Raw genomic sequence first — 15,374 nt, forward strand, 5'->3', positions numbered from 1 at the left:
AAGAATCCTTAGCTCTATGTTGAACGAAGTACTTATTCCGATTCATAAACTTTTGTAAAAGTTATTATTATCGCCCGTTAAATAAAATTGTGAATTGTCACTGACCCAAAATATGAATTTTGTAAGTAATAATTTAAAACAACAAAGATACAATTCTGTATGACTCAATACAAATAATTTTCCGGTCAATAAGTTATACCTACACGAATAACGCATAAATAATAGTAGGTACAATTTAAATAGTTTCGACGTGAATCTGTCGTGAGTTAGTAACTAAATTTAGATAGCTTTATATTTAATTTGGAAATTCTTGATACCCCAGTGTTTATACACGACTGTTCAAAGCAGAAAATTTTAAAATATCGGTACGTTCCTGTCTCAATTCTGTACAAGAATTTAGAAAAATAATATATGACCGCCCTGAAAAACTTCGAATAGCAAGCAAGCATGCAAGCAATAGTTTAAGCCAGCCTGAGAGACTTGCATACCCCTTAAGTATGACATAAGGGTGATACAATTCATTGGAGTGAAGAGGATTAACTCGCGTAAACAAGAATCACTTCCTCCGATAGCTCTCTGATGCGCTGTAGAGACTCTTATCAGCAACGTGCTTGTCATGTGGGAGTCCTGGGTACAAGGCTTCCCACACGAAATCCTACCCAGAACAATGCAGGCGAGCGTACGGCGCTATTTCTCGCTATCTCTAGTGACTTATCATCGATCTGCATTGCTTGCTCGGGCTTCGAGTCCCCGCTCTGTGGCCCTATTTTCGAATCGTTCGAGCATATTTCGCATACGAAATTAGAAGAAATTCGCTCGAAATCCAGTTTTTTATATTTTCGAATAGTGCGTATACGAATTTTTTCGTATACGACGACACGAATGGGTATGAACCATTCGAATTTCGATGCTAGTATACGATCAAAGTAATTTTTGTCATTTCAGTTGTCACTGGGCCCGTGTACGTCAGATAAAATTTCAGCTGATAGTTTTTAATCGTTGTTTTAGATTGAACAATACAATAAAATTTACATTAATACCTACCATATTTTTACATTGAACTTTGTTTTTAATGGGTGGTTTAAATAGTTTTTTTAATAGAAAGAAATAGTTAACGCCCTTGTTGAGGCGATAATATTAGCGGAACGAAGAGGCAAGTTTACCAACCCATTCTTAACCATCTAGAGGACTATTCGGATGTACAATTTCAAAAATTGTACAGATTAACAACGCCCCTCACAATGGAGTTGATAGAATGGCTTTTTTTGTTCGGCCGACACTGAACCACCATATTTCATGCCCTTTTTTACTTCTTGTTTTAGATAACAAATTCACCATAAACTAGGTTAAGTAAAACTGCCAATTATTCTTCTTTTTTTATTATCTAAGTTCTGGTTGTTCGAATTTGCAGTGTTGCCGGTGCAAATTCTTTTAGTATACGTATAAAATTTCGAAGGACGTTCAAAAATATGGATTCAAATTCGTATACGAAATTTTTCTTTCGAGTTAACTCGTATACGAAAAAATTCGATTGAATTCGAAAATACGACCCCAGGGCTACGCCTAGTTGGGTTATTCGGCGTTCGAATCTTGTCCGTTTTTTTGATTTTGTTTGGGTCGAATCTGTGCCTTCTAAGAATAGCAAGGCAAAACAGACGTTGATAAAGATGTAATTAGAGAAATGGGGAATCTAAAATCGTATTCCACAACATATCTCCTCAACTAAGCAAATATCCTTGGCGAATTGGTTTCTAGTACTCAAAAAGGGTATACCGAAATATAAAAAAAAAAAAAAATTAAAATATCGGTACCTTCCTGTCTCAATTCTGTAGAAGAATTTATAAAAATAATATATGACCACTCCGACAAACTTCGAATAGCAAGCAAGCATGTAAACAGTAATTTGCATATAGACAGACATATAATTTTTTTACACATCATACCTTAAAATCTCTCGCAGGATTAGGTTTGACTGGTCTTCTAGCTTAGCGAATTTTGTTCTTACTTTTTCCAGTATTAATCATATCTAGTACCCTTATTACATCTCTGAATATGAACCGTTCAACGCCGTATCTGGTTACGTTTGCAGCTTCTGTAAGACAGTTGTGTGCTGCTTGAATCAACTTTTTGTTGCTGTGACCTGGGTGTCCCCATGTAAGAGATGCATATGTAATTATTGGTAGTTTTATACTGTTTATCAGTCTTAATTTTGTTTTCATAGCTAATTTACTTCTTCTTTGTCACATACCCTACATTGGGTTTTCCATTAACCTTGGGTAAACCTTTGCGTGTTAAGTTCAAACCTACCATACATTTCAAACCTTAAAAAAACTTTTTTTGCACATAGTAACAAAGTAACAAAAAACACCACTATGTTACTAGCAAAGTTTTTTAATATTCTAACTCTACAATTCTAAGTTACGGTAAGATCAATAATGTTTTAATAGATAATATATGGTAGCTAATTATAATTTATTCTCTTTCAGCCCTGAAGAAGCCAAATTAATTCTCTTGGGCGAAAACGTTCAATTGAATTGAAAGACTCATTAGAGTCTTTCTTGCAGATTTCCCCAATATTTAAGAGTTTACTATATATATATATATATATATATATATATATATATATATATATATATATATAAAGAGAGAGAGATATATAAAATAATTTATTGCCTTAAGCAAATATATTATTCAATTGTGAATCAGTTGGTGGTAGGCGTATACACCGTACAGATACATATTTTATTAAGCTTTTTTGTATGTTTGCGGTTTGGTAGACTATAAAATAAATTTCTTTAATGAGACAATCATTAAATATTTTCCACAAACTCTCGATGTATTTAAAAACGGCAAACTTTATTTATCTTATTTAAATAACCTCTTCTCTTAGCCCTCTTCTCTATTCGGATTGCGAATATAGGCCTCTCCTAATTCTCGCCATTCATCTCTGTTGTTTGTAAGACGTTTCCACATTGGCCCTGCAGTTCTTTTAATATCGTCGCTCCATCGCATTTGCAGTCTTCCTCGTGGCCTTTTGGATTCATATGGCCGCCAATTCCCGATTTTTTTATTCCATGGGCCATCCGTAAGACGTTCGTTATGTCCAGCCCATTTCCAATTCAGTTTAGCTCCCAGGTCGACAGCATCTATTACTTTTGTTCTATTACGAATGTTTTCATTGGTTTTATGGTCTTTGAGTGAGATACCCAGCATCTGCCGTTCCATAGCTCTCTGAGTTTTTCTGATCTTCTTCATAGTTTATTTTAGTTAATGTCCAGGTTTGAGCTCCATATGTAAGCACAGGTAGGCACACATACTTTGGTTCGCAGTCTTTGAGGTATATTTTTATTTTTAAGTACGTATGAGAGTCTTCCGAGTGCTGCCCATCCATTTTTGCACGTCTGCTTATTTCGGTAGTCTGATTTTCTTTGCTTACCTTGACATTTTGACCCAGATATGTATATTCATCTACGTGTTCTATCTCTGTCCCTTAGATGTTTTTCATAGATTTTTCATCTTTGTTTGACATTAGTTTAGTTTTGCTGAAATTCATTTTCAGTCTTTTTTTAGGTATTCTATATAATTTTAGGACCCTAAAAAATATGCAAAAAAGTTACTACTTTAACCTCCGGGCTTCCCCCTAAAAACCCCCTCGTAGGGAGGTTAAAACGCGAAAAATCGATTTACCAATAATCTGTACGCCGCAGAAAAAAATATTTCAAATAAAAAATGTAGCTGAGATAATTTTGAACAAAAATGTGTATTAGCACTTTTTGCGTAGAATGAACCGTTCTCTCAGAAACAACGTTTGAAGCAATCGGTGATTTTGAATGTTAGTTCCGCGCGCGAAATCAATGGTAAATAAAAATTGTATCAACTCGACGGTAAAAAATCGATATCTTTTGGTCAGAGTGTCAAGAGTGCAACTTCGTATGCAATTTTTGTATTTTGCCGCAAATGAAGTCAGTTTCTATAAATCTGTTCAATAAATAAACTTTGCCCGATTGTTGTCATTTTTTACGATTCTCGTGAGATTAATAAAATTTATTATTTTCATTGACCGGTCGTAGTGAAATTTCCATTGTTGGAAACCAGTCTTCAAAACCTATGACATGCAAGTTTCATTTTGATTTTTATCAACAAATATGATGCATTTAAAATACGACTAAAAACGCAGAATTTAAACTTTTATATTACAAACGATCGCACGTCATAGAAAATGACTCCAAGAAGATGGTTTTGGGTGTAATTTATAGCAGAAGTTAAGTACTTTGAAAAACATACTAGCGTAATTAAAAAATTGCTGTTTTAAATGTTTTAGATCGTTTGTAATGTGAAAGTTAAATTCAACGTTTTTTAAGCATAATTCAAATGCCTCACATTTGTTGACAAAACTTAAAACTAAAATTCATGCTATTGTCATGTTTTTCCCACCTGTACGAGGGGATTTTGGGGAAAGCCCGGAGTAAAAGTGGTAAACTTTTTTGCATAATTTTAGCGTCGTAAAATTGACATTTTCGGCAAAATTCAACGTGTTTTTTATATAATTTCTAGGTTGATTCCATTAAATAACAGATGGCTTTTTTATTTAAATTTGGGCACCAATCAATACAGCTCTTTTCAGCTTTATTTTTTTTTAATATTTGAGCTTCTAAAATTTTTGACACAGGAATTTCTATCAAGTAAGCGCTGATAAATTCCATAGATAATTGCATATAATTTCAAAAATTCAAAGCCTTAAGTTTTTCTTGAGCAGTATCGTTATATTTTGATTCAGTTGTCCTTTATTCTACAATGAATATAATTCTAAAGCTCGGTATAATGTAAACAATTCGTTTAGCTGTCTTTATGCAAATTAGAATAGCTGTATATTATTTTGTATTGGAATTTCCATCGAAACCAGATTACAAATAACAGGTACCTAGAGAGTCAGAAAACAAATAGCGCAGGATTTAATTGGTCTTGTGGGATTAATAAATATCCACTGCAACACATGTTTGGTTACTTTTAAAAGAAAAAGCAATAATAATTAATATTCTTACATTCATATTGTTATAATTTATTTAATCCAAAATCAGCAGTTGGTGTGATATGCAGTAAGTAAGCGAAAATGTATAGGAAAATACATAAAATTGAAACCGTAAACAATTCTATGAAACATTTAAATGACGCAATACCCCACCGAGTTTAACGGCATTTTTTTAGATTTTGATTCTAAACAAAAATGATTATCTATGCTATTTCCAAAGTAACTACTGTAAGATCGTAGTATATTGTAAAAATCCTTTCGACAACTTGTTCTCTGCTTGGTACGCTTCTCTCAAATAGTTCTATAGGTTATTAGCATAAAATATTCCAATGATTTCAAAAGTGATTAAAAAGACAGCAAAAACAACAGTTAACCACTAAAACATAGAGATTAGGACTTAAGTTAGAACTTACACCTCAATACAGCAAGATACCTTATTTTTATGGACTACTAAACATTCATAAGGTAAATACATCATTTAGACCTATTTGTAGTACCATGAATTGTCCTTGTAGTAAAGAAAAAACTTAAATTTTATAAATAAATTATCACAAATTGAGTTTAAACAAAATAATATTTTAATATGTTTTGATATAAATAGTCTATTTACAAATTGTGCCATTACTCCAATATCTATTTACTCTATTATTAGCGAATATATATATATATATATATAATATATATATATATATATATATATATATATATATATACAGGAAGCACACTATCCTAAGTCACATTTAAGTAATTATACAGGAGAGCAAGTTAGAGACTTAATTTAATGTTTGTTTAATTAAAATTTATTTGAAGTTCTAGAAACACATATTTTCTTTTTTTTTCTTCTTCGTTCTTTATTCTAGCTAGACGATTGCCTGTTTAAACTGCAATCCACCTGCATTAACGTTAAGATAGCTTATATTTCTCCGTCTCCTGGTGATTTATCTCGGGCGATTCTCACCATTTTTCTTTCTTTCATTCTGCTATGTTCATTCCACTCGTTTTCCTGTTTGGTACCCAAACATTAATATCGTCTACCCCATATGTATTCGTTATGTTTTTACTTTTTTCCCTGTCAGGAACAGTCTTTCCAGCTGTGCCACGTAGTACCTTCAATTCTGTTTCAAGCAATCTTTTGGATTTTGTTGTTTCTGGTCTAGTTTCTGCGGTGTTTGTCATTGTAGGCCTTGTAGCAGCTTTGTCAAACTGTCAGCTGGACCAAATTATTATGTTCCACTATATCATGTCTTATAAGGACTTTATGCAGTCTTCTTCTTCTTCAAGTGCTATCTCCGCGGCGGAGGTCGGCAATCATCATAGCTATTCGGACTTTTGAGACGGCTGCTCTGAAAAGTTCATTTGATGTACATCCGTACCACTCTCTCAGGTTGCGCAGCCATGACATTCTACGCCTCCCTATGCTTCGCTTTCCTTGGATCTTTCCCTGCATAATCCGTTGGAGAAAGGTGTATTTCTCTCCACGTGTAATATGTCCGAGATATTCAAATTTTCTTGTTTTATGCAGTAAGACAGCATAAATTAAAATTGTCTTAATTTGCTTTAATGACTATAAAAGTAACAAATTTTCATAAACTTATAAATTATCATTCGTTATTGTTCAAATTCAGCTATTCGATGTCGGATAAGGCTTTCTTAGGTGTGTCCATTTATTTCTGTTTGTTGTTTTTTGCATCTATTCGTGACCAGCCATTCGCTTGCTGTCATCAGTTCACCTGGTTTGAGGTCTGCCTCTATTTCTCTTGTTTGCTTTTGGTCGCCATTCAATAATTCGCTTCGTCCAACGGTTGTCTTTCATTCTTTCTGTGTCTCCTGAACAGTTCCATTTTAACATAGCAATCTTTTGGATTTTATCTGTAATTTTTGTTCGTCTTCTTATTTCTTCATTTAACTTAATGTTGAGAATTCTCCGTTCCATAACTCTTTGAGTCACTTGGACTTCGTTGACTATGTTGTTGTAAAAGTCCATGTTTCAGTTCTATGTGTCAGTACCGGCGACACGTACTGATCGAAAGTTTTTGCCTTTAAAGTATTTGGTAAGTTTGATTTAAACACTGTTTGTAATCTTTCGAATGCTGCCCATGCTAAGGAACATCTTCTATTTAAAAATCAGCCTTTCAGTTAAGCTTTGTTAATTCGATTTTCTGTCTTAGGTATATATATACGAATCAACCTTTTATATATTATTATTGTCCAGAGTTATATCATCAGGTGTTTAGGTGTTTAGGTCTAGTAGCATTTCCTGCAATTCTTCTCTGTTTTTTGATACTAACGCATCATCGGCAAATCTCAGGTGATTTAGGTTTTCGCCGTCTATCGTCACTCATGTATTTGCCTGTTCTAAAGTTCGGAACATATCTTCTACAGCTAAAGTAAATACATAGCTTGGGTGCGATAGAATCTCCTTGTCTAACCAACGCGTTAAGTTATCTTCACAAATAGCTTACACAACACTGATAACAGGCTAATGGGTCGTTGTTTTTGATTTATATTTATTTCTCTTTTTAAATATCAGTATTATAAGAGCATTTAAACAAACTATGGTTTATGGTACATCACTTATTTCTATACATTTATTAAAAATGATTTTAGCATTTTTATGATGTGTTGTTCGCCATGCTTTATCATTTCTAATACCAAAGAATATAGACGCGTATGCGTCTATATTCTTTGCTAATACTATTCCGTCACCTGGAGCCTGGAGCCTTTTTTATTTCACATAGTTCTCATTGCGTTTCTTATTTCGTTCTCTGTTATTATCATCATTATTATCATTAATTAGTTTCTTCTTGATTTCTGTTAGTTCCAGTTTATTAAGTGTTCAGTCTTGCACACTATTTTTTATTAAATCTTATGTTTCCCTGCTGAGTTTTTGAACTTTATTTGCTTTATTATTTCTGTCAGTTTTTGTTCGTATTCTATTTTTCTCTGTTTTAGTTCGTATTGGGTTCGTCGCTGCATAATATATAGTCTATTTATTCTTTGTTTTCCCATTTTGGCTTTGCCAGGTACATCTTCTCTTTTCTGGTTTTTTTAAAGAACGTATTGGTTATATATAGGTTGTTTTCTTTTGTGTAGTTTACTAGTATTTCTCCTCTATTATTTCTTTCTCCTAATCCATAGGGTAGTACATATTAAAATTTCAATCTGGTTTGCTTCTCCCCCAATTTTGCATCGAAAACCATTAAGATTATATACCTTGCTTTGTTTGTCATCATTGCTTCATTAATTTTTTCGTAGAATGACTCTACTTCGTGATCTGATGTCGGGGCATAGGTCTGAATAATTTTACGTGTAATTTTACGTTGGTTAATCTGGATGTCTATTGATATTACTCTTTTCGATATAGCCTTATACTGTGTGATGCTGGATGTCACTTTTTTATTAATAAGTTAGCCTACATCGCTACTGCTTGATTTTCATCTCCTTTGTAGAATAGTTGATGGCCACTTTTTAATGCGATACATTGCTCTTCGTTTCGCCGTACTTCTGCCAATCCTATCACTTCCCACTTTATTTCTTAATTTCTTCTTATAATTCTAGCAGCTTTTCTTCCAAACTTAGTGTGGGTATGTTGAATGTAGCTATTTCAGTTGTATGAAGTTTTGTGGATATTTTATGTGTCTGTTTCTGTTATTTCTTATTGAATTTCTATGTCTCCCTCCAGAATTCATGGACGGCCTGAAGTTTCAGTGCGAGATTCAGAGACACTATTCGGGTAATTCGTTTCGGATATTCAACATTTCATAAGGGGTGTTTTAGCCTTAACTTGTCACGCTGGCCTCGCGGGTTGACAAGTACCTATTGGTCATCGGGAGATATTTTATTTCCCTCCTACTCACCTGTAAACCGGGTCGCTAATTCTATCCGCCACCTGGAAGGGCGCGCAAGACAAAAATAGTCTGATTCATTTTTGTCTAAATGCTCTTTATTTCTATAAAAATTGTATTAATATGATGGAAAGTACGAAAGTAAGTCCATAAGAGCAGTATACTGTTTTGTTGGAATGTGAATCCAAAGATGATTCGTTTGTTGTAATATTCCTGGCACACTGGTATCAGTTCTCTTGTTTCGCCTTAAATCAATTCATTGAAAAGTCACTATCTGTTTGGGAAAATATGTACTATTTCATTTCATATTTTTACATTTAATATTTTTCTTTTAGTGTACTATAATGTGATCTAATTCAATGCTTTATTCTAACGACTTTGTTAAAATATATTGCTTCCTGTTATTTCGTAAAATTGTTAAATGTCGTTTACAGATGTCGTTAATGTCGTTTACAGATACTGAAAAATCACTTGTTACAAAATCTAAACTTATTTTATACTTATAACACACGTTTTCGATTACTCACTTATTTCACCTCAAACAGTCAACATAACTAAAAATCTCACAGCAAATAGATGCTGACAGCTGGAATCGCACATGCGCACACACTCAACAGCTGACTTAAGCCTGTTTGGAAAAGAACAAGACATGACTAAAGCACTTTTGGAAAACATTACTGATTTGTAATCTGTATAGTATACTTTATTTAAGCTGTTACGGCATGAATTGTTTTTCTAATGTTAGAAATGATGCTCTAAAATCAGATCCAACTAAAACCTCAAAATGTGAAAAAAAATGACTTAAGCCCTTTTGAAATCCACCTCTTCAATTATAATACTTAAACATCAATTATTATAAAGGAATACACTAAAGCCCTGGATCTTAACTTGGACTCATCACCTGATCTTAATTTTTATCGTGCTGTAGATTTTCGTGATTACGTTACACAAGACAATATAAATTGCCTCTTAATATTATCGTCACTTTCTTTGTACCAATAAAACGTGAATATGTTTCTTTCTTTTTCTTTCATTTGCCTTCCATTGATAAACGTTTCTGATCCTTTTTTCTTCTTTGCTTTAACATGGTTTTGTTAAAAACTTTTAGCTTTTCTAGTAGATCATTTAGATTTCCCTTACTGTCTCCTATTGTGTTGAACGTTGTTAATGTGAGTGTAGCAATCGATCTGTGTACTTTAAACTTCTTCATCTCATTGTGCCGTCTGTTGGCGATCCCTTCTTTAAACGTTTCCCTATCTTTTGCAACCTGAAATATCTGTTCAACACTGAGGTTAGTCCAATCTTTGATATTCCTTAGCCAAGATTTCTTCTTTCTTCCCAAGCCTTTTCTTCCCTCTGCTCTTCCTTGCATGATGACGTGCAGAAGAGAGTATTTATCGTTTCAAAGTATGTGGCCCAGATACTATGTTTTTCTTATTTTAATTGCGTTCATAAGCTTTCTGCTATGTCCAACTCGTCTTAACACTTCTTCGTTTGATACTTTTGCAGTCTTTTTAGAATACGCCTGTATAGCCACATTTCGAATGCCTCTAATTTTTTTACGAATTGGGCTTTCAGAGTCCAAGCTTCTACCCCATATAGCAATTGTGATTATACATAACATTCGACGAAACTCAATCTGATAACCATACTCAATTTCTTATTTGTAAACATTGATTTGTATTTTATAAATCCTTTTCGAGCTATTTCAATTCTGACTTCTATCTCCTCATCTTGATCTAACTGTGAGTTTATAATTGCTCCGAGATATTTGTCCACCCTCTCTAACGGTGTACTCTCCTATATCATCATGTATTTGGTTTTATCTATATTCATTGTTAGTAACATCTTTTTGCTTTTTCTGTTAATGATTTCTATAAGTATTCTATAAGTATAGTAATTTGTAAATCTTCTATATTTTCTGCCATGATTTCGGTATCGTCTGCAAATCTTATGTTATTAATGATGCTCCTCCAATCCTTACACCTTCAGTTCTTTCCCATAGCACCTCCTGAAATATTAGTTAGGAGTACACATTAAATAATTGTGGCTACAGCACACATTCCCGTCTGACTCCTCTTTGAATTTCTACTTGGTTTGTCTCACTATGTTCAATTATTATGACCACTGTTTGATTTTAGTATAGATTTTTGATTAAATTAATATCCTTGGGATCTAGGTGTGTGTGTTTCAATGCATATATGAGTTTATGGTACTTAGAACATCTGCTGGTAATGCTTTTGTATTCCTTCGTATTCTTTTTATTGTATATAAAAAATCAGTCACTTTACTTACATTAATATATTATGTTGAGTCTATTGAGACTGACCAAAGTTTCAGAAAATTGACTAATTCATCAAATTTTACCATTCATTTTTATTTTTTCCATTCTCGTCCGAAACTATTGTATAATATTTAACTAAATTATTCTGAAAATTTAATATTACATTTTAACATTATTAGTGGTTTTCCTAGTAATTATTATATGTTAATTCAAAAGATTTTTATAAAGTAAGTAGTTAAAGAGTTACGATTTTATATCTTGCGGTTTTGCCCTGGCAGCGTTTTGGGCGTCCCATTTCAAGGAAGTTAGTTTATTTTTTATCACAACTAAATTGTTACGGTATTAGTTAATCGAATTTACAATCTATTCAGCAAACACTTTTGTATAATACTTATATGCTACTATAAAATTGTTCTTGTACCATCATCGGTTATCCGATTTCACAGTCGTTCTACGGATTTGTTAGTTTCTTTCGTAACTGAATGTTAATCATTCGTGTTATTTTATTTGCTTGTATTTAGTCTTATTGATATTTTGTTTCACATATTTCTTGAAATGTTTTTCTGTATATTAAATACTATTTAAATGGGAATAAGCCACAGTTAAAGGTTAAAATACGTTTATTGACGTTTCAATTTCCACTTCGGAAATCGTTCTCAAAATACTTTTGAGAACGATTTCCGAAGTGGAAATTGAAACGTCAATAAACGTATTTTAACCTTTAATTGTAGCTTATTCCCATTTAAATAGTATTTAATTTAAAATGCCACAAGAAAATAGCTTCAGGACAATATTTTTTCTGTATATGTTGTCGAATTTTGTTAGGTTTACGTATTAAATATTTATCTAAAATTTCTTGATTGATTCCGTGAAGGTTTTTAATCTCGTCTTTTAAATTATTGTTTATTGTATAAGCATATAAATTCTCGTACATGTGTACATAATAGAATATTTTCTTTTATCTGTGTTCCTGTATTCTAACATTTTACCATTGTTTTTATGTCGTATGGAACTATATTAATTGGTTGAATTTTCTTTAATTTTGGTCAGATTTTGATATGATGTTATATCTGTACCTGGATACGTTTTTCTTAATTTATGGCATTTTTAAACATTTTGTTAATGATTAAAATTGATATAACAAAAATAATAGTGATGGAATAAATACAACTAATGTCTAGGTTGATTTTTTACAAGAGGTATAAACAATTAGCGATCTTGCCTTTTTTGCAGTTTTCGAAGCGACAAATTAATTTTACAAATTTTAAATAACAAAAAAAAATTCAGATACCCGGATTTGTCTCAGTGCCGAACAGTGTCTTTTTTTTGCTTATTTCCGTGGTGTACTAAGTCTCTTGTCTTTTGTCGTTTAGACGCGCAATAGACCAATCAAGTTTTAACAATAAAAACGCCAAAATCATTATTTTGCTTATTTTGCACGTTATCAACAAAAAATAATACACAAAATGAGATTTTAATAAAATCTTCGCTTAAGATTCAAAAGCTCGTAACCCACACTTTGCTCGAAATGACGTTTTATTAGCCATTGAGTTTATTACTTACACACGTATGCACCTGCAAAATATGGCAATTCACAATTGCGTCATTCCAGTGAATTTTAACGAAATCAAAAAACTTGCATCCCATATATTTTACTGCAACATCTCGTAAAGCACATACCCATCTAGTCTATGTGGGATATGAGGTATTGCATTTCTAAGCAAATCCGGATAACCCACGTATACATGGTGCGCATGTGGCTTACAAACTTTTGAATCGCATACTTGTATTAGTTAACCCATATATTTCTAAACTTAAAATTATTTCTTAAATACCGCAGTACTGAATAACAAAGTTTGTGCAAATTAAAATGAACATGGACAATATTACATAATGCCTCTAAACTCGTTAAATTATTAGTGCAAGAATGTTTAAAAACAACAGGTGAGCTTACATATTGATTACTGTTTTAATGTTATATATGCAAGACGTTTGTTATCAATTGGTTTTTAGTATGTTTTGTTAAAAACTTAACGATTTTTATCAAATCATGCGTCTAGTTTAGTTCTACGACGTGCCATATCCACACATTGAACGTGGTCTTTGATTTTACCTATTGTTTTAAATTCACGATAATAATAATTTCTCTAGAAGTATATTCAAACGATTTTAAGCAGCATGTTTGTTTCAATTAAACGGCTGCTTCTAATGTAAATGTTGAGCAAAATGGAAAATGTTTAAGTTATGATTCCATTTTCCCGCTTATAGTTATAACTGTTCCGCCTGCCAATCAAGCTATAGCCCATAATATTAATTTATGCAAACCAAATAAAATAGTGATTGAAATGTCTGGGCATAACGAGGCTTTCGAAATTTTAACGGACAGAATCGCAGCCAGCACAAGTGAAGAAATATCAAAAGAGGCAACGACAAAAGAACAACACAAAATTTCAGAATCAAGTGAAAAATTAGAGTTATATATCGATGAAAATACTATCGATGAAGAAAATGTAAGAAGTGTAGAACATGGAGAAGTTTTCGAAATTCTAACGGACAGCAACGCAGCCAGCATAAGTGAAGGAGTATCAAAAGAAACACCGAAAAAAGAACAATACAAAATTTGAAAATTAAATGAAGAATTAGATTTGGACATTAATGAAAATACTACCAATGAAGAACATGCAAGAAGTGTATCCAGTGATTTTGAAGACACAAATAGGTAAAACAAGAAAGAGGAAACTGGAAAGACAATCTTGGAAAAGAGAAGCAAACAAAAGACTACGACAAAGCGGTAACATGTATCTTGGTTTTCAAAAAGACCTTGAAACAAAAGTATACAAACAAATTGCTCCGAAACATGTTTAGGTTACGAGAAAAGAAATATTTAACAAATTTTTGAAAATGACATGAGAACCGATCTTCACATGCAGAGAATCTTGTTTATTCTTCTGTAAAAAACTTATTTGTGGGTTACGAGCTTTTGCATCTTAAGCAACCATTTGCTAAATTAAAATCGGATAATAAACAAATAAGTTATTGCAAAATGAACAAAAAAATCGCTGTTTTGGAATATTGTTAATAACTTCTTTATTATTTATTAAAATTTATTTAAATTTAACTGAACTTGATGATATTATGGTGTTTGAATTGTATGCAAAGGATGGGCCAGATCGGTTGAATAGTTTTTTGCGATAGGATTAAAAAAAATTCTAAGGATGGTCCAGATAATTTGACAGAATGGATCTGAATAATCCGTTGTTTATTTTCTTTTTTAAGAAGTATACTAATAACCTATGAAAAAAAAGTTAAAACATATTACATAACGTTTTCATTGTTTATTTAAAAATATTTCCATTAAAAAATTGATGAATCCCTTGATAAAAGTCCAAAAGTAAAAAAAAAACAACTTAATTTGCCTACAATCTGTTAAATGAAACAATGATTTATAAAAAAATTGAAAGTTCTATCAGTATTTTATTAGTATCAATAACTATTTCTAATTTAACAGTCTTTCTGAAAATATTTTGTAGGAAATCCTAGTCTTTAGAAGAACTATTTTGTGTATACCTGGAATTTCCACGGGTACAACTTTTATCTTTGTTATCGCATAACAAAACTACCTGTAATTTTCAATATTGTCTATTAAACGTCAAATTTCCAGTTAATCGTTTATTTTATCATTTTACCTATTTGAAGAACAATTATACAATAACCTTTTAAATTCCTTTAAATCTCATTATCGATTATAAATTTGCATAACAGAAGAGTTGAAGGAAGTCGACTAAAGTTTGGAAGCCCTCAAATACCCAACAGATGGAATTATATTTATATAAACCAGAGAGGGCCAAAATTTAATTAGTATCCTTCTGGACTTCGTATGGTTGTTTACCTTATTCTACGTGTAAATACATTGTTGTGACGTAATTTGTGATAAACGTGTTGCACTAAGAGTGAAAGTTTTTAAGAAATCATTTTTACCATGCTGTTGGTGTACAATTCGAGTGTGAAGGTATATAAAATTGATTTTAATTTTTATTATGTGTATAAGTTACCAGATTTAAATGTTGATAATTTTTTTTGCTATATTGGTAATAATTAAATAATGTTCATATATATTTACGTTTTGTCTTTTAGGCGTAGTTGTTAAAAATATCAGTGGTATTCTTGTCCCTACAATAATTGTTTAAAATGTTGCCCATTTTGCTTTTATTTTTAT

The 15,374-nt window shown here is 32.0% G+C and overlaps 1 protein-coding gene across 3 annotated transcripts in view; it reads left to right on the forward strand.

Moving 5' to 3' along the window:
* LOC140443778 (protein toll-like) overlaps window positions 1–15,374 on the forward strand; it is a 107,501-nt gene that overhangs the window by 50,518 nt on the left and 41,609 nt on the right. The window contains exon 1 of one of the 3 annotated variants that reach the window (XM_072535220.1): window positions 5,302–5,494. The exons of 1 other annotated variant lie outside the window; for it this stretch is intronic. Coding sequence is in view for 1 of the 2 variants with exons in the window: in XM_072535217.1 (XP_072391318.1) it covers window positions 15,138–15,167 (30 nt within the window). In the remaining variant the exon portion in view is untranslated. Of the gene's footprint in view, window positions 1–5,301; window positions 5,495–15,013; window positions 15,168–15,374 lie in introns of those variants that run through there. One more of the 3 variants, XM_072535217.1, reaches the window with a different exon arrangement.

The sequence above is a fragment of the Diabrotica undecimpunctata genome, chromosome 6, assembly GCF_040954645.1.
Source record: "Diabrotica undecimpunctata isolate CICGRU chromosome 6, icDiaUnde3, whole genome shotgun sequence".
Lineage (NCBI taxonomy): Eukaryota > Metazoa > Arthropoda > Insecta > Coleoptera > Chrysomelidae > Diabrotica > Diabrotica undecimpunctata.